The sequence below is a fragment of the Zootoca vivipara genome, chromosome 5 (assembly GCF_963506605.1).
Source record: "Zootoca vivipara chromosome 5, rZooViv1.1, whole genome shotgun sequence".
Lineage (NCBI taxonomy): Eukaryota > Metazoa > Chordata > Lepidosauria > Squamata > Lacertidae > Zootoca > Zootoca vivipara.
Window position 1 is genome coordinate 57,603,670 of NC_083280.1, and position 27,932 is coordinate 57,631,601.

General features: G+C 39.8%; 1 protein-coding gene across 4 annotated transcripts in view; it reads right to left on the reverse strand.

Moving 5' to 3' along the window:
* Window positions 1-27,932, reverse strand: part of ADAM12 (ADAM metallopeptidase domain 12) — a 183,539-nt gene that overhangs the window by 142,853 nt on the left and 12,754 nt on the right. For all 4 annotated transcript variants that reach the window (XM_035137598.1, XM_035137596.1, XM_035137597.2 and 1 more), the window contains exon 2: window positions 19,177-19,304. In XM_035137598.1, coding sequence (XP_034993489.1) covers window positions 19,177-19,304 — 128 coding nt within the window. The remainder of the gene's footprint in view (window positions 1-19,176; window positions 19,305-27,932) is intronic.

The following is a 27,932-nucleotide window of genomic DNA, read 5'->3' on the forward strand; positions in this document are numbered from 1 at the left end:
GATTGCTACAACCTGGCAGAACTACAACGGTCTCAGGCATACAATTGAGAATGTCTAGACTTAAACAAACAATAAACAATTATGGTCACCAGCATCTGGAGTAATCTATTTCATGTCAATAGTGAATATTCATCAATATCATTTTCATGCAAGAAAGCAGCTAGATTAAAATAAGTCATTGGAATGAACTTTGCAATAACTGGATCCCTCTACCATACTAAATAAATGCTTCAGGCCAAAGCCTTGGCATTCACCAGGCACTTGGGAGTCATTGATAGCTATGAATATTTAGAGGCAATGTTGATTACCACTTTAATATTAGGTAAATGGTTCCAAGACTTAGAAGAAATAAATACTATATAACTTGGAAGGAACCAAAACATAATTGCAAGAGACTCACTCGCTCGCTCACTCACTCACTCATTTATTTATTTATACAATTTATATTCTGCTTAATTACACTATTCTCTAAATGGTGTGCAGGAGACCCAAAACAATTAATCAAATATGAATTAACATTACAAAATCATTCTCTAAGTCTAAGACAAAACAACAACCATAAAACCAGAGTTCAGTTTAAAAGCTTGCTGCACTAAAAATGTATCCAGGAAGTTCCAGAAGTTCATCAGGGAGCAGGCTGAGCTCAACTGGCAGTTCCATAAAATTGGGTGCGGCTCCTGGTGGAGACAAGCCACGTATCTAACATGCACACTAACAATGATTCACCTCACAGACTTCAGTGAGTGAACAGGGATATTAGGGATCAGGCATCCTGACCCCAAGTTGTTAAGGGCCTTGTAAATGACCACAAGAGTCTTGAAACTGGTCCAACAGGATATGGGCAGGCAGGGCAATCTTTTGAGCACTAGGAGTTACATGCTGGTGACAGTCCGTCCCCAATAAAAGTCTAGCCACAGCATTTTGTACCAGCACATTGCAATTTTATTCCAGCAGGCTTTTAACTGAAGTTTCATGTTATAGATTTTTAACTGATGCTAACTTTTTGTACTGTGTACTTGTAAACTGCTTGGAGATTAGTGTAGCTAAGTGATATATTGTGTGCTTTACTTCCCCAGAGAAAGTACATAGGGGGCAACTTAAGGCATGACCACTTCTTAGTGGTGACGTACTGATTAGGGCAGTGTTTCTCAACCTTTTTTGGGCCAAGGCACACTTGTTCCATGAAAAAAATCACGAGGCACACCACCATTAAAAAAGTTAAAAAAATTAACTCTGTGCCGCCCTATATTGACTATATAATTATGACTGTAAGAAACACTTGCCAATTGTTGTGTTGGTTGCAATCTCCTGTAATAAGGCTTCACAAGCCGCTGATTTCTCTGCCAGCACAATCCTTTGCTCAGCAAGTTTCAGGTTGAGCTCATCCAGCCAGCTTCTTTAAGTTTGTCTAAAACCACCCTCCCGTGGTGGTGGCTGTTGAGAGCTGCGCTCGCCCCGCGTCGTGACCCGGCCGGCTTCCTTTCCGGCGGGTTAGTCCTGAACATTGGCGGCCGCCAGGCACGTGACAATGCAAATCGCCCTTCTCGTCGCGGCACACCAGCCAGCGTCTCACGGCACACTAGTGTGCCGCAGAACAGTGGTTGAGAAACGCTGGATTAGGGAACATCCTTCTCCCTGGAGGGACATAGGTGGCACTGTGGTCTAAACCACCGAGCCTCTTGGGTTTGCCGATCGTAAGGTCAGCAGTTCAAATCCGTGTGATCCGTGTGATGGGATAAGCTCCCGTTGCTTTGTCCCAGCTCCAGCCAACCTAGCAGTTCGAAAGCATACCAGCACAAGTAGATAAATAGGTACAACTGTGGTGGAAAGGTAAACCATTTCCATAAGCTCTACCACTCATCACAGTGTTCCATGTGCCAGAAGAGGTTTCATCATGCTGGCCACATGACCTGGAAAAGCTGCCTGCAGACAAACGCCAGCTCCCTCGGCCTGAAAGCAGAGATGAGTGCCACACCCCATAGTCGAATTCAATGGACTTCACTGTCCGGTGGTCCTTTACCTTTTTACCTTCCCTCTGAGATACAACTGGCACCAACATTACTGGCATTGCCAGGTTAAAATACATCTGTTTGCCTCAGCTGTTGAATGTTAGTCCACTACTGTTTGTTTGTTTGGTGGTTAAATGTTTTAATTCATATAATCATACCTGCTCTTATCTTTTATTTTAAATACTACTCTAACATGTTGTGGGGAAATCCAGTTAACGACAGGTTAAAAAAACTCTCAATTAAAAAATAATGAAAGATGCAAAATGAAGAGTATGGTTATTCATGAGTCCTTCAGAAATATTCATTGTCAGGCAATTATTATTAGGTTCTATTTTAAAACCTGTATATATAATTACATACTCTCAATAGAAAAGGCAAACCATCTTTGATGACAGTACATTATTTTGAAGTATATTTACTCTTTCAGGTTCAGTGGATGCTCGTGTTGCGAACGTGATCCGTGTGGGAGGCACATTTGTTACCCGCAGCATTCACAACCCGCAGCGTCGCGGGTTGTGATTTAGCGCTTCTGTGCATGCGCTGAAACCTGGAAGTAACCTGTTCCGGTACTTCCGGGTTCGGCGCGGTGTGCAACCCGAAAACGCACAACCTGAAGAGTCTGTAACCCGAGGTATGACTGTATTAGATCTGTTTCTCCAAGCTCAGCAACAACAGAAGTCATTCTGAAGATCAAGAGTTTGAATATATATGCTGGTTATAGAGGCACCACATAAGCATAGCTGCCAAGTTTTCCCTTTTCTTGCGAGGAAGCCTATTCAGCATAAGTGAATTTCCCTTAAAAAAAGGGAGAACTTGGCAGCTATGCATAAGTCCTTGTGATCAGCCATTTCAAGCAGGGCAACTTAGGAAGTTGGTGTATCTGCTGTGTTTTAGAAGTGTGGCTAATTCCCCACTGCTGAAATTGTTGTTGGAACAAAGCAAAGGGTTGGTACCATAAATTAAGAACTAATAAGCAACTTTTTAGTTACAGCAGATGCTATTACTGCCAGGCACTGAAATAACTTCTGTATTACTATACTGGAATCTTGGTATCAAAAAGTCTGGCAAGTAGCACCTCTGGAAAAACTTATGAAAATCTTTTGACTATAATGAAAATATTAAGGGGTTAAAGTAAATGAAAGGCTTTTAAAATAACCTGATGGTATTTTGTTGGCCCCCTTCCCCTGAGTGAGTATACACATTTATGGACTTTGTAAATAAATATTCATATTAAATATTTGATTATTTAATTTCTATACCACTTAAAATATTTAAAATATCTCTAAGCAGTGTACAAAAAAGAAAATATCAATGTAGCAGAGACATATGGATAAGAAATGTATCTGTATAGATTTATTATCTGTTTGTGTATGTATTTTGCTTAAACGTATTTTTTTAAAAAATAATAATATTTCAGTAGTGCCAAGTAGGCCTGCAGAAAATATTTCTATATGCTTTTTGCAAAATGGGACAACCTCAGTTTTAAATATACCCTGCCAAAAATATGCGCTAAACTTAGTAAAATGTTGTGTTTTCTGCACAAATGTTACCTTATATTCTGCAGAGAACACGCAGAAGATTTTACATCTCTCCCAAGAGAGCTCAAGGAATGTTTGTTCATGGTTATTTTAGCCAGAAATTACATAGGTTCCATTTGCGTATAATAGTAATCCATAACTAGAAACAAAGTGCCTCTCCCTCTCTCACATAGTTAGCATCAGACTAGGAAGGTTTAAATTCCCGCCCCATCCCACTATCCACCCTTTCATGGACCTGCTGCTTAGAGGGGTAGGGTGAGTGGGCTGCAGGGGCTAGTTACACTTTTATAAACACAGCAAGATTCATGGCATTTATGCAATTTATATCACACCTTGTACGACACTAACAGAGTACAATTTCCCCATTAACTTCTAGGTGGCAATAGTTCACAAAAGACATTCATTCGATCTTTGCAGGCTGTTTCCTGCTATTTAAAGCTGCATGTCTTTTTTCTTCTTCTGCAGAGCTTTCCTCACAAAAACTAACTCTTTAAAGTTCAATCAAAGCAAACATCAATCCCCGGGAAACCTAAATTGATGTTTGCTCCAATTGAGCACTAAAAAGCGGGCAAAGGGGGGGGGAAGAGCTTGGGCATGGCACTTTAAAGCATGGACCTATGTCTGGAAAGAGAGGGGCAAAAGGTAGGTGTTGATAAGCCCCAATTTTCAGTATCTGACCCTGATCAAGAAAAGAATCGCAGACACACAGAAACAAATTTAAAAGGGCCTGAAGCTGGAAAGCAGTAACCAATTCAGCTATTTTTTTGCAAAAAAGAAGTCTGGAAATTGAGCAGTACAGTAGTACCTCGGGTTACAGACGCTTCAGGTTACAGACGCTTCAGGATACTCCACTAACCCAGAAATAGTACCTTGGGTTAAGAACTTTGCTTCAGGATGAAAACAGAAATCGTGTGGCGGTGGCGCAGCAGGAGGCCCCATTAGCTAAAGTGGTACCTCAGGTTAAGAACAGTTTCAGGTTAAGAACGGACCTCCAGAACGAATTAAGTTCTTAACCCAAGGTACCACTGTATGTGATTGTCTTGAGTAGAGTCCAAGCAACTGAAGCCTTGAGTTTAGCATCATCTTCCCCTTTAAGGACATATTTGTTATTGCAGCAACAAAGAATCCAGTTTCTTTTGACTAATTATTACCAACCTGGCAGAATGGGCATGCATTCACTATTAACTGGGAACTTACTTTTATGTTGTGAACCACCCTGTTATCTTCGGATGAAGGGCTGTGAACAAATTTAATAAATAAACAAAACAAAACAAAACCCACCCAACTGTATCATCTGCATCGGTGGGACACTAAAATGCAACTGAATAATTCAATAATTCAACGTGGATGTTTATTTCTGTGCATAACAGATCTGCACTAAACCAAGCAATGGATAGAGTAGAATCCGGTGGGCTCAGAGACGTCAGTTGGCATTTCCTTGTAGGGAACATGTTCCATACCCCTAAAATTGTGGCCTTCTCCTGCACCTTTTAAAGCTGCACTGTTTCATTTTTTAAGAAAAAGCAATAAGAACTATACAGTGTATTCCAAATATGGATGAACCACAGATCTATATCTAACATCTTTATGATCACGGCCATTTTATTTTCAGTCACAAGCTATTTATTAACAATCCCTAGCATGGATTTTGTCTTTTTCAGCAGGAGCACACATTGAATGGAGGTTCAATTTAAGGTACAGTACTAGTATTAATCCTTAAAGTCCTAAATGGTTTGAGACCAGGATATTTGAATGACTAACTGCACCCATATGAATCCGTCAGATATTTGAGATCAGCCTCTAAGGTCCTTTTCTCTGGTCCATTAGCATTAAAGACTTTCTTGTTTAAATCCACATTTGGGTAATTGCATACTACTGGGCTTTAATTAATGTTGTTTTTTCTGCAGCTGCTAATTGTAATGTTCTTTGTTCTTTAATAATTTGGCATTTTAGTATATTGTTATTTGTCAGTGATTGTGACGTGAGACCTTTTGTGAGGGAAGATAAACTGAAAAGCTGGTAAAAAAAACAATTAAAATTTACACACACAAACCCCTGATCTATCCAACACAATCCCAAGTTTCTCGTTAGTTGTTGTTATTCTGTACAAAGTTCAGTTCTTAATTAGAAAGAGTTCTTATAGCCCTGTATGTATTAAATCATTTGATTTCTTAAAATCTCAGCATCAGAAAAGCTGATTGGAACCAATTTGTACTGTGCCCTTGGAATAATAAGAATGAAACAATAAGGATTTGAAGAGATCATAGATATCCAGATTCTAATCCAAGCTGAGTTTATTTCAAAAGTCTTGAAAGGGTAATAACAGATAGGTTTCCTCTCTGAATGAACTATCAAGGTCAGACAGCTTAATACATCATCAGTTGATTACTTGGCTTTTATTCACCTAATATTATTCTCTCCTTCTGGAATCTCACCCTCAACTCCAAGCCAGTTACTATGTTCTATTACACAGGTTTCATGCCAAGATCACTTAGCACAGATTTCAAGCTCTCTAAATATCTCTCTGTAAAATGTAACCAAGACGAAATTCTTTTTTTTGCTAACTGTTAGACTTTTGCGTGAGGTAATGGAATTTAGGCCAAAGTAAAGAGCCAGCAGTTAACTTTCTTTTCTTTTAAATTTCCATTGTCTTTCATGATCTTTTAAAGATAAATCGACTAAGTAGAAAAATAGATGAAGTATTGTTTTTTAAAATAATAATAACGAAAGGAGACATTTCACCCCTGATCTCAGCATATATACTGAATAATGCAAAAACACATTTCAAGGCTGTATTTCCAAGGCACATTAATTATTTTTATGTGTGGTAAATGGTGGTCTACTAGAAATGTTGATTTTTTGACAAATGTATTAGTAAATTAAAATACAGGCACATTCTGTTGGCTTAAGAAGAGGAATGTAACTTTTTGAGCAATTTCTATGCATTTCATTGACAAAATAAGAGCACCCTATAAGAGAAAACAACGGAGTCTTGTGAACATAAATTATGAATATTTATTCATGTGTATTGTCTATTGCTTTAAAATATTATAGTGCATAAAGGGTTTTTTTGTCTTTTTTAAAAAAAAAGACAGAGATTACTGTTGATTTACATCAACACAAGTGATAATTTCTTTCTTACATTTTTCATGTTTAAAATAGAAAATCCTAGATCAGGGTTATATGTAAACTCTATTGTAGAAAGAAGTTTCCAAGCCACCTTGGATGATATTCAGTGTCAGGTCATTCCCATTGAAATCAATGTCCATTAAGTAAGGCCAATAATTTGTCGGCTACAGCTTGTTGTTAACCACGAGACCAGGTACAAACAACATAAGAAGCCAAATATTGGCTTAGTTCATCACTTGATGGCTGCAACATCATGCGATATTCTGCATATGCAAGACCACAAAGGTTGAGCCAAACTGGGGGTGGGGGCACAATTTGCAACCTCCTTGTGAAATGCACTTTTTCAGTGATTTTTTTTAACAGACACAAAAGATGGACACAGGTATCTAAGCATGGGTTCAGATTCAAATGTCCACAGCATATAACCAAGTAGCGACTGCTTTACAACCATGCTTTCGTTCGTCAGTTTTCTTCAGCCTTGTAACACTGTAGCTGAATCTGATCAACTATGCGATATCATGTTTTATTATAAAAAAGAATGTGTAACAAAAAAAGGGAGAGAAAAACTGCAACTGAGGCGGTGAACTAGCATTATAGGAAGGCAGTGAACTTCCCCAAAGCTCAATTTTGCAGCAAGATGTCACACTGAATATACAACATTGACCTACAAACCACCACCAAATACTGCCTATATATTTTTACAAGCCTTCAAATCCTTTTTCTGGATATACTTTGACTTGCAGCTGAATGCATTATGAAATACTGCATAATTTAGCTACATGTTTGAATAAGCACTTGGCTAGGCTAGCTGGTAGTTGTTATTTTTACCACTCAGTTATCCCATTTCAGCTGGGGATTGCCACATTTTTTCAGAGCCTTGCTTCAGCGAAAACGCTGGCCTCCAAACACTCAAATGTTCAGATATTTATCTTTTATTTCCACATCCCCTTCTTTACTTTTGCATTATGCATGCTGATAGCCACTGAAGCCCAGTATAAACATAACAAACAACTTGCCTATCAAGTTGTTATATAGCTCTGCATCTTTCACACACACACATTACGGTAACACTAGCTTTTCAAATGTTTCTCTAAGGCAGGCAAGAAATGCATTTGCCAATTCCCATCCACCTTCAACTGAACTTCCATTTTAAATGAAAATTAAAGGGGGAGATTCAATTAGCCATCATTCTTCAAGGGTTTCAAAGTACATTTAAGGAAGTTTGGATAGAAGTGCTTGGAGAAGGGAAATGTTTCATGGTTTCAGCTCTCCCCTTAATGTATTGATAAACCATTAAGATGAACATTAGAAATGAAAACTGATTTGGGAAACACACACACACACACACACACACACACACACACACGTGAGAAGACAAGAAAAATACGAATTGCTTATCTGAAATGACTTAGTTTTGGAATTTTTTGCAATGCAACCTTCTTCCTTTGTCAAGACCTATCTGTGGTCTCAAATTCAATACAGAAGTTCATTAGGTTTCTTGATTTGTTTTATATTTCTCAATACATTACAGAAGAGCAAATGTTCAAGGAAGGAGGAATTGCTGCCCCATCTTATTTGCACACACACACACACACACACACACACACTCCACTATATAGAGTTCTCATTTAAAAAGAAAAGAAAAAGAAAATCAGAGGATGAAAATGAGTTGTCCTTGAGGCCTTGTGGAAAACCCTTTGCACACAGATTGTTTCAGTCTTTGTCCCTAAAGTTGTCATATCAGTTTCCAACATGTGCTTTAGCTCCTAGGCAGCAGAGCTGCTGCTTGTCTCTCAGGGAGAGAATGGAAACTTGAATCTGCCATCTATTTTGTTGCACTTGAACTGCAGGGGCTTCAGTACTGCCACTGGCTGTTTGTGCCACACTCTAATCTGTTTGCCTTGGAGTGGAGATGCAGAGAGCTGCCATCACTTTCTACACACACACACACACACACACACACACACACACACACACACACACAGAGAGAGAGAGAGAGAGAGAGAGAGAGAGAGAGAGAGAGAGAGAGAGAGAGAGAGAGAGAGATCCTCAATGCTGTCAGTTTCCTGATATATCAAAAGCTATCTGCAGTCACACTTCAACCCTGAACATGGGTAATCGGACGGAATAGAAAATGCCAAAAAAGAGAGCTTTACAGATACCAACTGTTTGCTGTCTATGTCTCAAAGAGACAAAATAAATATGGTTTCAGAGCCAAAAGGACAGCAGGGGTGGTCACCAAGATGGCACCTGCTTGTCCACATGAATGGTCTCAGTCAGTGTTTTGGGTTTTTTTTCTAGAAAAGAGGTGCCAGTATTCAGCACGCAAGGGAAGGCTCTCGTACCCTGCCAGAGCATTGCAACTCCCTCACTAATCCAGACAGAAGTTTCCTGGCGTTTGGGAAGGTGGTGCAAGGTTCCGATTTAGGGGGCGGGTGCATGCACAGAGTTGTCGGTAATGTGTACCGGTGCATACTGCCAGAAAAAAAGCACTGGTCTCAGTACGTATCCCTCAAAATTCTGAAACACACAATAGATTGTTTGGTCTTCCTGCTCAACTCCTGTTTGCACCAGCTTGGCCTCTCTTAACTGAACACCTCCACCCCAACTGAAGCCTTTCAATATTTCACTGGATGCTAGGATTGAGCATGCACCTTCTCTTCTTTTCAGAACGGAGTACAGATGCAAATATCTTCCCTCCTGTATACAAGTGCAGTGATGAATGGTGTAGGTGCTTTTTTCCACCGATGACAGTGGCTGATGGCAGGGTTGTGGGCTCCCATATGAGGTGGTGGTCAAATCTCTTTTTTTTATCTTTTTGACGTGGCTTTGACTTTGTGCTTTGCCACACACACACACACACACACACACAGCACAGACAGCCATTTTGTGACTGTGTCCATGGCACACTGTCTAAATTCAAATGTGCCTACTGGAGGTTGGAGACCCTCGATATAAGGAAATGCAAAATAAGATTATCTTTCCTGAGCAAGTATAGTAGCTCTGTTGCAGTTCAAAACAATGAAATTCCCTGCTGCTATCCTAAAAGACAAAGCGAGGGGAAGGGATCCATATGAGAAAGGCTGACATGTCTTTATGCTGAGAAATCTCTTGCATGAATGGGTTTGTTTGTGATGGCCTCCATCTGTACTGTAACTGCTCCCCAGCAGGAGGGTATTTTAAAATATATAATGGAATGCCAAATATATAATAGAATGCCTCTATTACATTCAGTTGTAGCAGACATTGTTAGGCATTCATTTGTAGCACATTATCCAAAACACATGTAAGTGTATATATAGCATGGGTATATAAGGCCTGGGGGCCGGATCCGGCCCAATCATCTTCTCAATCCGTCCCGCAGACAGTCCAGGAATCAGTGTGTTTTTACATGAGTAGAATGTGCCCTTTTATTTAAAATGCATCTCTGGGTTATTTGTGGTGCCTGCCTGGTGTTTTTACGTGAGTAGAATGTGTGCTTTTATTTAAAATGCATCTCTGGGTTATTTGTGGGGCCTGCCTGGTGTTTTTACATGAGCAGAATGTGTCCTTTTATTTAAAATGCACCTCTGGGTTATTTGTGGGGCATAGGAATTGGTTCATTATTTTTTTCAAAATATAGTCCGGCCCACCACAAGGTCTGAGGGACAGTGGACCGGCCCCCTGCTGAAAACCTTTGCTGACCACTGGTGTATAGCATGCAAATTCAGGATGACCAAATAATGATTTCTGTCCTGCAGAAACACCAGCAACTTAAGCATTTTATTTCTTATTAGAAAAAGTAGCATCTCTAAATGGCACTTATGAAGCAGCACCTGATTGGCTCCAGTGTCACAAAGGGGGCTGTGAGTTCAAAGCCTCCCTGGCTTCCATTTGTGTGCCCACACACAGGAATTGTGCAGCCCAGTTGGGGAAATCCCAGGGAGGAATAAGACTCAAGTATTTGTATTAAAATAGGCAACAACTTTACTGAGGGCAAAGAAAACTTGGAATCCAGATCATTTTAATTCTAGGAGTAAAAACAAGATATAAAAGCATTGCATAGACACTTAGGATTTTCAAAATTATCATTTTGAGGTCCAAATTTGCTAAGCAGTTTTAGAGCCTTTTAGGAAAAACTGAGGTATTTGTAGCTTCTGATGATATGTAATTATAAACAGGGCCGTCTTGAGCAGATCGCGCGCCCTGGTGCTGAGGGGCGGAGATCGCTCCGCCGCCCGCCCCGCCCTCGCAGGGCGCAATTGGTTTCCGCGCGGCTTTGCCGCGCGGCGCCCTCCTTCCCAGGCCGGCGCCCAGCTTACCAGCCCCCCGCCGAGGGGCTATGAAGAGCCGGCCCTGATTATAAATGAGCTTCATTTAGCAGAAAAGGGAAAATGGGCCAGACATGTTGGTATTTTTCAGTTTCATACTAAGAAGTCATGCTTTACAGGTTACCCCAGAGACACAAAATAGCATTTAATGAAAATATCCAAAACATTCACTACCTATCACATAATATTTCCACTACTTCAAGGCAACAAAGTTTGCTGTTCGCTACAGCAGCAACAAAACCAAGATGGAGATAACAACATGCTGCAGAATTCCCAGCAAACAAGCTCAGGGACAGAATACCTCTCTAAGTGAGCATTTCAAATTAAACCCAAATAAGAAGCCCTCCATGTCTCAGCTCACTGCTAATTGAAAATAAAACAGTTAAGCAACATAGTCTGTATGATCTACCAGAAGGATTTTATAGCCCAGATGTCCCAAAATGTGTTTTGAATTACCTCTTGCTCATTGTAAACAGTTAAATCGTCATTGTAGAATTTTGTATATTTATGAGGCAGCATATTACAAGTCTTTTTACCTCCCGAAGAGCATTTGAAGTTTGGATTTGTTTTGCCATCAGGCAAGTGATACAAATAATAGATGTGCATTTTATTGTTACATGCAAATTATTTTAGTCTTATGGTGCTAGACATAAATCAAGATGTACTTGCAAAGCAAATTTCAAACTCTTTCCAGTGATTAAATATGACCTAAGTCTTGTTCATTATAGTGGTATAGGTGGTCTAGCATAAAAGAATACTGGAGAGAAAAATGCCATGTAGATAGAGGATTCCCCCACCCCCACCCCCGTGCCCCAATATCAATAGCTTAAAAGATTTTTGTAGATGCTGCTCCCAGAGGTTTAGAGAAATAAAATCTTTACTAATCTCATAGTGCACACCGTAGATCCTTCCCAGGCACTATTTCATTCCTATAATTCACAGAACCATGCTTTCATGCAAGGATTGCAACTGATCACATGGTAGACTGGAACTCATGATCATCCAATAAAGTTGAATTTTGGAAGATCCAGGACAGATAAAAGAAAGTACTTCTTCAAACACTGCACAGTTTAACTACGGAATTCGCTCTCATAGGATGTGTAGTGATAGCCAGCAGTTTGGGTGAATTTAAAAGTGGGTTAGCCTGCGTCAATGTCTTATATTGTTTGTGTTTCTTCAACAGACGAAGTGGGAGGTCCTTAAAAATGATCGTAAATGTTCCATCAATACAGTCTTTTTTCTCTGTTTTTCTTCAAGATCAGATTCCTCATCTCTCTATCTTTAAATATGATCAGACAGTCACCTGGAAATTTTTTAGCTTTAACTGATTTTGTTTTGATCCTGAATGCACTTTGTATTGTATTTGCCACCTCCTCTACTTCCATGCTTAACCATTGTGCAATCTCAGTAATCAATTTCTCCATAATGTTTTCCCCAGGTGATTCTGGAACTGATCTAAATCACAAATTCATTTCTCTCTGTCTCAATTCATTCAAAGCAATAGCATCCCATAACTCTTCCTGTGTCTTATTAATTTCAAAAACTTCTCCTTTAACTTCCTCTCTTCCTCTTTTTTCATCTCTCTCCTCTCTTGTTTTGTCCGATTCATCCCTTCTTCCAGGCTTTGCATCCTTTGGGTTATCTCCTTCATCTGTCCCTTCATTTCAGCAACTGTTAAATCTAATTTCCAGTCCATTTGTTCCAATATTGTCTCCAAATTTTTTTCACTCTGCTTTATATCCTTTCTATTTTAACAATATCTCCTTTGTTTTCTATGTGCTTGACTTAATTCCGAGAACCAACAGAGATTCAATTGCCAGATTAGCCATCCTACCTGATTTGTTGTTGTTTAGTCGTTTAGCCGTGTCCAACTCTTTGTGACCCCATGGAGCAGAACATGCCAGGCACTCCTGTCTTCAACCCACCTGATAAGAGCCACTAAATATGAGCTGTTAACTTATAAAATGCAAGGAGATGAGCCATTAAGAAAGCCATACTAGACAGCTCTTGAAAGGGGCCCCTCCTCCAGCTCTCTCCAGCTCTGAGTTAATAAGCAGGGCAAAGGCCTGCTTGAAGGAGAGCAGTTTTTTGTTTTTGTTTTTAGGATTGCGTTTAGGTTTAGACCACAGTGCCACTCACGTCACTTATGCACCACCAACGCAAAAGAGGACAAAAGAATCGGCCAATAGAGAGTTGAAATGAACTCAGTATGAAAATAGCACTGTACTTATAAAGAGTGTAACGTGCCATAACTGTATCAAATTAGCTGTTGCTTTTAAATGGTTAAGACCATGCTTTGTTCCAGCCATTCACTGTATTCCGAAGTAAGATCAAAACCTCTTTTATGATGGAAATTCTTAATGCTTGAATTAAAGGAATATCACATTATATACTTCTATATATGAACCAACCAGGATTCTAAGAGCCAAGTTTTCTGGTGCTACCTTCTGGCTGGTAGATCAAAAGAAACAAGTATTACAAAGACACAGTGAACACCAGCCTTAAATGTAACACTTTCGCATTCTCAGCTGGGTCGATTACTTCAGCAGTGAGATCAATTTGGCCAAGACTAGAGCAACAGTCTTCACTAGCCAAGTAGAACAAGCTTCCAGCCAAATCTATCAGTGTGTCGCAGAAATAGCGAGTGAGACATTTACTCAGCCTAGAGTACTTCACAGTGAGTGACTAAATCACAGCAAATCCACGAGATTTTGGTTTGGTTTTTTTTTGTAATTATATTAGCATATTAACATGTAAGACACTGGAGATCAAGATTACATCGGCAGCAAGCTTCTCAATATCCAAAGTGGTAAGATGTGTTATCCAAATTGCAGAGGTTGCTATGCGTGTAATCCGTGAACTTTTGGCTGATGCAACTTGGCCACTCTTTTTTTTTCTTCAAGCCAGCTCAATGAAACAACACCACACTAGCAGAGCTATTGACGCAACTATTCACAAAGAACACTACAAATGCATGACCAAACAAACCAAATCTTCCGGGTTTATCAGCTCCATCCTTCTTTAAGATATTTGTAGGAGGCTTTGCTCCACATCCCATTGGTTTACCATCTTAGGCTGGTGGTAGGGGTATGGCCTCCTTTGTACTACAATGTTTGCAAATCCTTTTCTGAAAAGCCCGCAAAAGCTTTCATTTGATAAATAAAATAGTCTTAAACAGATTAGATAGCACTATTAAAATATAAAACTATGAAGTGTTATATTCTGAAGGTGAGAAGAGTACATGCAGCTTATTAAGTAATATTTGTGACGTCATGAGCATACAATATAACCAGCACAACAGTTCGGTCTGCAAAGTTCAGTTAATCAATCAATCAATCAATCAATCAATCACATGTTTATTTATGCTGTTCATTTCCATCAGTTTTGAGAACTTCAAACTTTCTCTCCAAACCCGGAAACATGAGAGACAGAGAACTTCAGCTACATATAAGATCCAGTTAGATAACTACTACTTATTTATTAATCCCATTTGGCTTTGTTCACTAAACACTAAACTCCGTTGTCTCTAGTCAGGCATGTCAGATTTGCCAGGCTGAATCTAAAATAGATGACCGAGAAGCCCTCTGAAAAAACTTCACTTTCCCAAACTTTTCATGTCAGTGACACACTTTTTAGACATGCAAATTTTGCAACACAGTAATTCAGTTTTACTAGCAAACTGGAGGGTAAACTAACCCCTTTCCAGCCCCAGGAGGAGCACAGGGAGCGTTCGCACAACACACCTGCACACTGCAGCATACAGACTAACATGTCACGACACACAGTTTGGAAACTCTGGGTTAACAACTTGATTCTGCAGACAATACAAAATACTCTGGCAAAGAGAACTGAGGAGACCATGCAGAGCACACTGTGAAGAGCCCTTTTATCCCTGATGTTCAGTCCTTGCCAAAGCATCTCCAAGAGAAGCTTTTGGAATTCAAGTGTGAGTCAACAGCCAAAGACGATGTCAAATCATTCACTTCGGAAAAGTTTGGTTTGAAATATCTCTTGATGATATATCCCAAAACAGGATTGCAGGCTCTGCTCATCATGGTGCCATTTTCATCCACATACCTTTGCAAAACTCCCCCCCCCACTCTTATAACTATTAAAACAAAGCAGCTCAACATACTGGATGTTGAAAGTGACCTAAGCTGTGTCCTGAATGCAAGACATTGAGCCTAGCATGCAACATCATCAGTGTTCATGTCAATACAAATTGTAGCAGTCTTGTTGAAATTTTAAATTTCATATGGATTTTTTGAAAATTTGAATAATTGCTTTTTTAGAATTTATAAGCATTTAGATTCACTTTTATTAAGCCAAAAACTATTAACTATAATTAAAATTCACAATATTTCATTCGAATTTTCAAAAGGATTGAAATCATTAGGGGAGCCAGGATTGACGGGTGCATATGTTTATATTAGCTAAAAGGGTACATGGGTTATCAAAGGTTGAGAAACATTGCCTTAAAGGCTGCTTACAAAGCAAAAACAACCTTTAAAATAATTTCCCTAGAAAATAGTAGAAGACAACTGAATTTAGTGGTGTATTTTGGTCATATTTTACACCTTTTTTCACACACACACACACACACACACACACACACACACACAATCCTTTTCTTGCCCTGCAGCCATGGCTAAAAACACAAGACAATTGCAAGTCCGTACTATGAAAGTATAGGAATCAATAATGCACTTGCTTCACAGTCTTTTGGTTCCCATGAATTAAGTATTGCTAGCATTTCCCCCAAAATCTTGCCAGCTTTGAGGATTTACAAGGCTCCACTTGTTTCAGCAATGCAGAGAGTAAAGTTCTTTATCCGCTACTTATACTGGAAGATCCCTGCAGTTTGGCAACTCTTTTCCCGGGTAAAATATACAGACTTTTCTTGCAACTAGCATCTTTTAATGAAGTGATGTTACCTTGCTTGTAAGCTGCATGTAATGGAAGAGTCTGACCCACAGAACAACATTTTCACTTGGACAAACCCCAGGCTGCCAGTAAATTGAAATGCTGACACAACAGCTTCAAAATATTGTCAGAAAAGTATTCTGTGTTAAAACAACTGATATGCCTCCCAGCAATACTGGCTTAATAGTTAATCTTTAAACCAAGTTTAGGTTGCCTACCCCTGCGTTAAAGGAATCCGAGAGTGTGGATCTCATCCGAAGCCCGGGGAGGGGCTAGGGCTATGCCATGACCCCATCGGGAACCTGGGGGATGCTCGAGTCGATCCACATTAGCGCGGCTCCCCAGACTGGTGGTTTACCCTTGCCAGACTCCCTGCAAGGCGGGCAGGAGTCAGATATAGTCGGTTCGGGTCCAATACGTAAGCCAATACCACTCACATTCTGTAACCAATAAAGTTGTGACCTAAATTTTGCCCATTAACATTAACCTAAAATTCTGTGTCCTTGTGTCTTTATTCTCAAGGGGGTGGCTTGGGGGTTTGACACGCAACTGATATGCCTCCAGGAAAATTGGCTTAATAGTTAATCTTTAAACTATGTTTTAGGGGGAAATACTGCCTGCTAAATAAGGAAAACTTCCCTGCCACTAAAAGGTAAAGGTAAAGGTACCCCTGACCGTTAGGTCCAGTTGCGGACGACTCTGGGGTTACGCGCTCATCTCGCTCTATAGGCCGAGTAAGCCGGCGTTTGTTCGCAGAAAGCTTCCAAGTCATGTGGCCAGCATGACTAAGCCACTTCTGGCAAACCAGAGCAGCGCACGGAAATGCCGTTTATCTTCCCACCGGAGCGGTACCTATTTATCTACTTGCACTTGACGTGCTTTCGAATTGCTAGGTGGGCAGGAGCTGGGACCAAACAATGGGAGCTCACACCGTCACGGGGATTCGAACCGCCAACCTTCTGATTGGCAAGCCCTAGGCTCTGTGGTTTAGACCACAGCACCACCCGGGTCCCCACCACTAGGATCACACAATTATTAAAAAAACATAAATGTCTTAAATAATTTCTACTAAGACAAAACATTTCCCCTCAAACATTTCCTTTAATACTGGAAAGTAAAAAGATGAAGTTAGAATGGATACTGGTGCAGGTACTGTTCTAATCCTAACCTTCACTAATTTCTCCCGCCTCTCTCACCCTGCCAAATAACTCCAGCTTTGAGAGGGGCATTTATTTACAATTAAGGAAAGGGCATAGGAAAGAATTTAAAGGCCTCTCTCAAGGCTCTACCTTCCCTCTATTCAAAGCAGCTGCCTGGGCCCTCAGTCAACACATCTCATATCCATTATTGTTGGCCCTGAATTTAATGGGTTCTAATTCAAGGTGAACATTAAAAAAAGATTTGTGGTTTGATACAGAAATCCATGGGGGACACCAGTGCCTTCCTTCCATGGATGCTGGTGGAAACTTAAGATAAAAGCGAAGTTTCCATCAGTTCCCAGGAAAGCAAGGCACTGATGCTCCACATGGATTTCTGTACCAAACCACAAATCTTTTTTTTAATATTCACCTTGAATTGGAAGCAGTATGGGAAACAAATTAATGATATAAATACTTTATCATTGTTCTCAGAAAAGGTCTGTGCTGTAACCCTTTCAACAGACTACACTCACTAAATCTGAAATCTCTAAAGAATTATAAAAAGCACACCATCTGTTTCTGATTAAATGATCTAAAAATAGAATCAGGAAGATATCTAATACATAAGACATTGTGTTAGTTTGCTTAAGATCCCACATGTATGCCTCTTTGGTGAATGCTGTATTTTAAAAGTTGGCAATTATCCCCCTGCCAATTAGGAAAGATAATGAAGGCTAAGTGAATGCATGCAACCATACATTTTCATAACTAAATCACCACATATACCAAGACTTGTCTTCTAAAACTCAAAACATTACAAAATCTAATTCATCTATTAAATTCTATGCAAAATCATATGGACATTTACGTGGGAGCAGCTCTACTGAATGCACTGGGGCTTACTTCTCTGTAAATATAAATCAGGATTGTGCTGCGAGAAATTCTAATTGTACCATAAAAGGCACTAGTCATCACCAATACGGTGCTTTCCGATACAACTGGAAACTTCTGGAGCTTACAAAGCCTCAGAAGCCAATAGTCAGATCCAGTAAAACAGGGAAATTCTGAAATTTCCCTCTTCCAGCCACCAACCCACTGTCAAATCTATCTCTCTATTTACTGAGCCACAACAATCATCTGGTGCTTTTCAGTGCTGCCATGGTACAAACATATAAATTCAACAAATGAATCAATATCAATCTTTGCCATTTTGACAAGGGATCACCTCAGAGCTACCATCAAATCATTACCGGTAGTTACCTCTTTGTCCACAAAAGTGCTTTGTGACTTCATAGGATGGCAACAAAGCCACCAAAGTAAAAAAAGAAAGCCATGAATATCCTTGGAGATCCATGTCTTAGATCAAATGGATGGTGTTTTGATAAGAACCCCATGTAAAATTATTCAAATTCAACAGAATCCATATTAATTCTGCTGAATCAGAGTTCAACCCAGACGTCAAGGAAAAATAATAATGCGGGGGCACATACAACATTCTCTCAGAATTCCAATGTACTAACAGACCCAGAAAAGCTGGTAACCTTTCTAATGTCACAATTGGTCAATAAGTGACTTTTGCAACTGGCAAAATCAACTGAATAAAGACTGGAAGCAAAAGTTGAGGTTAGTCTAGTTATCTTATTTTCAATGGGCTTCTATTTAATTCTACTAATCCATTGTTGATCACTTCTTTTTTGATAGCAATATTAACAGAACAAAATAATGCAGTTTAGATTTCTGTTTTAAACCACAGACATTCAGACAGAGAAAAATATAACAAAAGAGCCTCTATGGTCTTTTACGTTGGGGGAAGCTTATATCTTCAAAAACTCTAGCTAATAAAAATGAATCAGCATCATGAGATAAAATCTAAACAATGAGTCACATTATGTGGTATCTCTCTCTAAGGACTCTAAATAATTTAAGAGTATCATTCCACATAGTAATATGTTTGTAAACACACACACACACACACACACAGAGAGAGAGAGAGAGAGAGAGAGAGAGAGAGAGAGAGAGAGAGAGAGAGAGAGAGAGAGAATATTTCAGGCTATCACTGTAGTCCTGCATGCAGATGGGCTATATTCTATGAGGTTATATAACAATAAACAGCCAAATGAAATCATACCTTGAAGCTTTTTAATGGTGTCCACTGTTCACTACTCAGGAGATAAGGGACTATTATTTCATAGTGTGCCGGTTGGTTCTTTTGAATCCATTGCCTGGAGAATTCCATCTTGTGCTTTGCATTCCCCGCTAGAGGAAAAAATGAAAAAGTTTAATGTTAATAAACATATTGCACATACTATACAAAATATTGCTAACTGAAATAAACTGAGAAGGTAAAACACCAATGTAATACTTAAAGATGTGATACACAAGAGAGCATTTATGTGGTCTACTTTTTGGTTCCGTATTATGTTGTTTTCACTTTGGAAGTAGATAAAGAAATTGTTTGCACATACGGAAGAAGGAATAGAAAGAGGTTAATTTGAAATAGAAGGAAAAATGATAATGGAAGGTAATAATAATAATAATTTATTATTTATACCCCCACCCATGTGGCTGGGTTTCCCCAGCCACTCTGGGCGGCTTCCAACAGAAAAATAAAACACAGTAATCTATTAAACATTAAAAGCCTCCCTGAACAGGGCTGCCTTCAGTACTTTACACCAACCCAGTTGCTTCTGAAGACTGTGGTCCCTGGCACCCTTTCAGAAGGTCCCTGAGGCTAAGGTAAGATATTAAGAGTAAATGCTGAAAAGGCAGAGGTTTCTCACATGTCTCCACTGCATTCTGTATAGGCGCTCTGTTTTCAGTAACCATAGTTAAGATTAATAATAGTTTAGGTCTCAGATGATGCTAAACTGGGGTTTATCTAAAGTGTGTCTTATTTCCTCTTGCAGCTACACTAGAGAAGGAAAGAAAGGGAATTGCATGAGCCTGGGAAAAACTTGGCTAATTCACATTACTGTTAAACCATTGTTTAGTGGTACGTTAGAACAAAACCATCCTAGTATGGCAAAACCACTAAAGATAAATAAATAGCAATTTCCTCTTATGTTCTTTCATTTCCTTTACTCGAGTCCTTGCTATCCTACAATAAGGTTACATCTCGGGTTATACAGCTCTTCACATGAGCATAGCCAGGGGTGGGGGTGGGGGGTAGGGAGGCAGCTGCTGCCCCATAGATCAAGTAAAACATTAGAAATAACTAACTGAACCCAGGTGGCGGCTGTGGGTTAAACCACAGAGTCTAGGGCTTGCTGATCAGAAGGTCAGCGGTTTGAATCCCTGCAATGGGGTGAGCTCCTGTTGTTCGGTCCCAGCTCCTGCCCACCTAGCAGTTCAAAAGCACATCAAAGTGCAAGTAGATAAATAGGGACCACTTCGGCGGTAAGGTAAACGGTGTTTCCGTGCACTGCTCTGGTTCGCCAGAAGCAGCTTTGTCATGCTGGCCACATGACCTGGAAGCTGTCTGCGGACAAATGCCAGCTCCCTCGGCCTATAGAGCGAGATGAGCGCCGCAACCCCAGAGTCGGACAAGACTGTACCTGATGGTCAGGGGCGCCTTTACCTTTACCTTTTAACTTAACTAATCATGTCAGTTCTGGGGGGCCCCCTCTAACGAAGTCCTGCCCCCCCCCAACAAAAATCCTGGCTACACCCATGGATCTTCACATTGATTTTGCACAAAGGGCTTAACCATTTTTATTTAAGACTTTGTATTATCTCCCCGAAATATTTTAAAGATCTTTAACGTTTTATTCTTCTCTGAATAAAACTCCACAGTTGTGTGCCATTTCTACAAGCTATTTGAGGTGGTTTTTTCCCCTGCCATGGGCATAATGATCAATTATCTCAGTAGTTTCAAAATGTTTTATCCGAAACATGCAAGTCGCAGAGTATTTACAATCCCTAGGTGTCCTAGATGCACATTAGTGAAAGAATCATCTCAAAGAGAGAAGATACAAGCTAACACAGTATGCACCGCAGAGTCAGATTATTAGTGCTATGTCAAAAAAAGCAACTGGTTTCTGGCTTTTATTTCTTACTCCTAATTATACTAATTATAGCTGCCAGAGAAACAGCTCTAAAATGTAATAAAGCTCCGTGGGCCTCAAGTTACTCACTATGGGTTTGGTCCAGTCAAAGTTGCGTACTTCTAGGTCAGAGAAATTTTAACAGGATTCTAATGAGATTTAAGTGTTTAACTTGGTTGGACTACAGCCAAACTGCTCTGTATTTTAGCAATGACAATTCCATGAGACGATCTATTTCTATGTACAGTAGTGCGAGATCTTAAAAGGCTACAACCAATCCTGGGCATGTTTACTCAGAGGTAAGTCCTACTGAGTTCAGTGGATTTACTTCCTAGCATGTATCGGATTATAATCATTAAGCACCATCTGCAGCCCCTTGATCAGTTGCAAGAGAAGCCACATGTGCAGCACATTACCAAATTATCTCTAGCTATGAAAGGGTGCAGCTGGAGAAAGGCACTCTTCACACAGAGGCCACCCGGGAAAATAGTTTCAAGAGCACCCTAAACTGCATTCCTGTTTCATTAGAGGGTATGTATGTGGTCTAAACCAGTGTTTCCCAACCAGTGTGCCTCCAGATGTTTTGGGACTACAACTCCCATCATTCCTGACCACTGGTCTTGCTAGCTAGGGATGATGGGAGTTGTAGTCCCAAAACATCTGGAGGCACACTGGTTGGGAAACACTGGTCTAAACCACAGAGCCTAGGGCTTGCCGATCAGAAGGTCAGCGGTTCGAATCCCAGTGACGGGGTGAGCTCCCGTTGCTTGCTACCAGCTCCTGCCAACCTAGCAATTCAAAAGCACAAAGTACAAGTAGATAAACAGGTACTGCTCTGGCGAGAAGGTAAACAGCATTTCTATGTGCTGCTCTGGTTTGCCAGAAGCAGCTTAGTCATGCTGGCCACATGACCCGGAAGCTGTACGCCGGCTCCCACAGCTACCGGTAGTAAAGCGAGATGAGCACCGCAACTCCAGAGTCGTCCACAACTGGACGATCAGGGGTCCTTTTACTTTTACCTTTAACCCTAGCTAGAACAGGCAGGAAACAATTTACCCACAATGTATCTTTATCTTAGAAGGATTCAGTAGGTATTTATCTTGGAACTGAATTGATCTTATGTATGTGCTGTTGCTTTAAACTGTTTTTATATTTATAATTGTATTTTGAAATTGTTTTTATATGTGCAATTGTTTTTAACTGGTTTCATAGATGTGACAATACTGCAAATTGTTTCAGGATAGGAAACAATTCATTAGTGAAATAAATAAATAAATCCGGTATCGATCTGTTGGCCTTCATTCTCTACACAACTGCACCCAGGCACTGGTTCAGTTTCTGCACAGCATCTCCTGTCTCAGATTTAATGGGAAAAACAAGAGCCGGGTATCATCAGCATACTGATGACAATGTGCACCAAGCTTCCTTATGACTGCTCCCAAAGGTTTCATATGAATGTTAAATAGAATTGCAGACATGATAGTGCCTGTCCAGCGTGAGACAGCTATGCCACTGAAGAGTCCCTGAATGTGAGGGAGATGTCATATCATTCCTAGAGGGGCAAGGCTACATCATCATCATCATTTATTATTTATACCCTGCCCATCTGGCTGGGTTTCCCCAGCCGCTCTGGGCAGCTCCCAACAGAATATTAAAAACACAATAAAACATCAAACATTAAAAAAAAATCCCTAAACAGGGCTGCCTTCAGATGTCTTCTAAAAGTCAGGTGCATAGGTGCCAACTCCCAGATTGAAAAATCCGGGAGCGGCACTGGAAGTCGCGCTGCGGCCATTTTGGAACTGGGCAGAGCAGCACCGGAAGTTGCTTCTACGCATGCTCTGCCCATTTCCAAAATGGCCGCAGCGCCAGAAATCGCTTCTGTGCATGTCCAGAGACTCCAGACATGCGCAGAAGGAGCCTCCCCAGGGATTTACAGGTTTTTTTAAAATCCGGGCTGCCAGCAGGAAATGGCTGGAAAAACGGGGATTTCCCAGGGAATACGCAAGACTTGGCAGCTATGGTCAGATGGTTGTTTATTTGGTACACAGTGGGTGTGGTGTTCTGAGTGTGCTCACACCACACTGTGCCCACACCACTCTGAGCTCCCTTGTTGCCTCTCCCCTTCCCCTGTTGGTAAGTGCAGCAATATGCAGCACTGGGGTGCCTGAAGAGCAATGCAGTCCCACTCAATAATTCTGAACAGAGCATATGCTTATCAAATCAGCACACGGTCACCATCAAATCTCTCCCAAGTCACATTTTATTTCTTGTCCCAATTAAACCTTCAAAACAGATTGGAAGGAATAGTTTGGCCATTTAAAACTGCTATTTTTTTCATACTGCTATGGAAGGCGGGGAAACCTTTCACACATCTTGAGCACACATAGCATTACTTTTCTAAGTCTAGCATGAAATGAAATCTACACAGTTTCGTATCAACCATGAGGAATCAAAACAGTGTCATCAAAGAAGGGTTGGGGGGGGGGGAGAAATGCTACTAGCCTACTAATTAATACTATAAATATTTAACTGCAAATTCTTGAAAGTAACCCCTGAATTCTTCCAGAAAGAAAAGATCGTTGTCCAGTGAAACTTGACCAAAAAAATCTTATGAAAAAAGTAGATTTTGTCAATGTGTGTGCAGAATTATTTTCGGCTCATTAGAGCAGTCACAACTATTTAAAATTAAATGACTTCATTTTTATACCAACTACTTTACAAGATTCATAAATGTTAAGCCTCCATGGAAAACTTCATAAACTTTTATCTTAAAAAGCAAAATATTTCTCTCTGCAATTTTTTTCCAGTGCTGAATTTATTAATGTGCAACATTTATTAACGCTTAATAAATGGGTGTGTGTGTGTGTGTGTGTGGAGAAGATAGTTAGAAATCTTGGGAGACCAAATACCTTTGCTTCAATGTTAGCTAATTTCCTAATGCTAGTAAATACATTTAACTTTGAAGCACTGGGATGAAATAGAAGGATTTAAACAGAACTAAATACATGATACTAAATATATGACAAAACTGAAACAACACATCCCAACTTTATTTAGAAGTTAGGTAATGTTATCTCACTTTCTTTTGGTGCACGAAGAATTTTAAACTTTACAGAGCTCTTCAGACAGCTGTGCAATGGTTAAAAGCAAGCATAGGCAAACTCAGCCCTCCAGATGTTTTGGGACTACAACTCCCATCATCCCTGACAACTGGTCCTGTTAGCTAGGGGTGAGGGAGTTGTAGTCCCAAAACATCCAGAGGGCTGGGTTTTCCTATGCCTGGTTAAAAGCATGTATGCATCAACTGAAGTTGGACCATTCAAGATTTCTCAAACATTACTACCAGGTATTAACCATTCTCCACAGCACAACAGTCCCAAGATGGGCTGGGCATATTCAGTTCCATTCTATAGAGGGCATTTGTTCATGTGACAAGAAGCATAGCAACCAGTCAAGTGCCAAAGACCAGTCAACAAGAGAGAACTAGAGCAGAGATAGCCAATGTGGTGCCCTCCAGATGTTAGACTATGATAACATTGTGCACTCATCATTGTGCTTTCTATCTCCATACATTACTCCCTGAATTGGGAAGACAAGGATTAAAAGATCCAGACACTCAGCCCATTTAGATGTTCCTACTTTGGTATAGAGCACTTGCTGTGCTAAGGATCTTTACATCTGCCCAGGGCTTTTTTCCCAGAATTTGCCAGGATTTCCCGGGATTTGCCAGAATTCACCATGAATGACTCCCTTGTTCTCTTATAGTGGCGATGCCACCCATCTGAGAGGTGCCGGAACTGAGATACCTCTCAGATGGGTGGCATCGCCACTATAAGAGAACAAGGGAGTCATTCATGGTGAATTCTGGCAAATCCCCCCCCCCCCGAAAAAATATCACTGCATCTGCCTGTATGTGTAGCGCAATGTTCAAAAACTAGCTTTACATTACACCTAAGGCTTCTTCTTAGGTGATCTGACTACTCAGATGACTGAGTAGTAATGATCCTTTTTGTCTTCCTGCAGCCACATACAAGAAGTATTCAATTCAGGGGTGGGGGCCTGTGGCATATGTTGTTGGACTCTAAATCTCATCATCCTAGTAGCAGATGGCACTACACCAAGCTCCCAATCCCCTCACCCTTCTGGTAAGCAGCAGTGACTATCGAAAAGTCAGGATGGTCAGAGTTGTAGTCTACCAACATCTGAATGGCCACGGGTTCACCACTCTTGCTATAATAGATTCACTATAATCAGCTGTCAGGCTGACTGATAAAATACAGGTCCTTCTTTGCAGTATTTGATGGGTCATTAATTCAGCCATGAAGACTAGCACATCTCTAAACCAACTGCATCTAGAAGTAAAAACAGGATATAGGCTTTGTCTTACAATTAGGGCAGAATCTGACAGCTTTGGCTTCCTCATCAGGTAACAACAGATCCAGCTTTAGCTGTATGACAACCATGTTCCTGTTTGCAGATAAGTAGGACTGGGCTTCCTATAAAAGAATTATACTGAACCTGTAAACATTTTCAGATATAGAGTGTTAACTGTGCAAAAGACTATGCTAAAGATAGGGAACATACGGCATAAATAGGGCATTCTCATACTGATAAATTATTTGAAAAGGGGGAAATGGACAAAACATTTCAGAGAGAGATAGCATTTGTATGAGAGAGGGATGCATGCCAGTATGAAACAAAGGCTGTAAATTGCCTAAAGAGACACAAAGGAAGTTGTGTCAGCTAGACAGAATCACACAGGAAATCAAAACAGGGTTCACAACAACTTACTAAAAAAAGGGGATGCAGATAGATGTCAAAGGGTCAAGACAAGAAATGAAGAGTAACTTATACAATTCAAACAATGCCGAATGTATATTCTTAATTCTTTCCTATGTTTGAGATATGGAAAGCAGAAAAGCTTGTTATAAACACAGGAGAACCTACATTGTGTAAGAAACAAACAGGAAATGAGATGTAAGCCTATGGGGAAACAAAAGATAGTAAGCTTCTAGATGTTCACCCATATGGCTGTGCTCCAAAACGCCTGCCTACATTTAGTTCAGTGCATAAACACTACAACCACCAAATATATGCTCTCTCTGGATCTTTCTTTCTTTAAATATTTATAGCCCCACCTTCATCTATTGATATTGGGACAGGGTAAAAAATAATCAATATAATAATCTACCACACAACAATAAAACACATAGTCAGAACAAACAAAGACAGATAAAGTAACAGAAAGGGTTATCAATCAGCAACTTAGAAACCTTAAAATGTTCTACGTCGTGACCCAACCCACTGCTGTTACACAATTACTGGTTGGCATCTCTGTGAACAGTGCATCAATCACTACAACTTATTTACAAAAAGTTGCTGTGATTTGGGGAGCAGTGCCCTAATAATTTACACATGGCCCAGTACTATGGAGAATTAACCACAGTTATAGCCAAGTTGCACCAGGGGAGGATCAAGCAAATTTTACCTAAATTAATAATTATAATTTATTTGCTGGTACATTTGTAAATATAAAATTATAGCTTATGGTAAGCTTTACATTAGATTGAAAGTGGCAAGGCAGACTCCCCCCCCCCATCTAACTGAGCCTTTTAAAGCCTTTTAAAGGGTTTTCATCCTTTTTAATCAGTGCATTTATTTTCCTTTTTCAATCAAATATTTTTTAATTATAACTCATTTATATGTAGCAAAGGCATTAATGTCATGTGTCTTTAAGATCATTGGAAGAGCTCCTGCTTGTTGTTCCATAACCGCCAGATAGTCACTTGGTGACAATATGGAAGTGGGCCTTCTCGGTGGTTGCACCCACTCTGTGGAATGTCCTATCTCAGGCAATTTGTGAGGCAGAGACAGTAATTCATTTTAAATGCTCCCTAAAAACTTAAGTTTATATAGGCTTTCCTGGTCTCTGACTCTTACTTATTAATATTGTTGCACACTGCTCAGCTTTTATTTAAGAAATATAGTTGCATTTTGTTTTTATCTATTTTTCTTCAGTTTTTTGGAAATGCTATTTGTTGCTTTAAAGTTTTTATTATAGTAAGACGTATAAAAATCGTTAAGTGTGAAACTTTTTTTTAAAAAAAAATCAGTGTGCACTGAAAGTAGCTCCTTTCAATCATATAGTAGCCCTTTATTTTTTGCTCAAACATAATGAAAATACTTCCTACCAGTCATTGGTCAGATATAGATGGAAAACATTTTATTCGTTTCAGCTCACAAGCCTTCAGAGGAGTATGAACTCAAATGGTAACAACCTTCAATATACTACAACACTTTTATTATTACTTCTTTTCCTTCCATAACATCATGAAAGGAAAGACTTAATGCTGCCATGGAAGTAAACAGAACAGAAAAAGAATTTTTATTTTTACTCACAGAAAGGGAAAGGGTAGCCTTTGTTGAGAGATAAACAATATGGAAAATTGTGGAGGAATTAACACTTGCTGCCCTCTGAAGAAACAGATGTATTTCATAATCACAAACATATAACATTATTAATAAAATATCAGTCTGTCAGAATATTCTGCTTGGTGAAAAAGTAGGCTGCATGATGTTATTTATTTATTTTTCTACCACTTGAGTCTAAAAAACTTCAAAGCGAATTACAAAAAGAATTTAAAAAATTATCAGTAAAAATAGGTAAAAATGACTATTTAAAACATTCAAAAATAATTAAATTCAAATATAAGCTTTAAAAAACCCCAATCACACATCAACATTTTACATATCTGGACAGGCTTGGCTAAACAGAAATGTTTAAAAAGAGCTGTCAGGGCTGATGCGCCTCCTCTCTTCACAATCACCATGAGAGCTT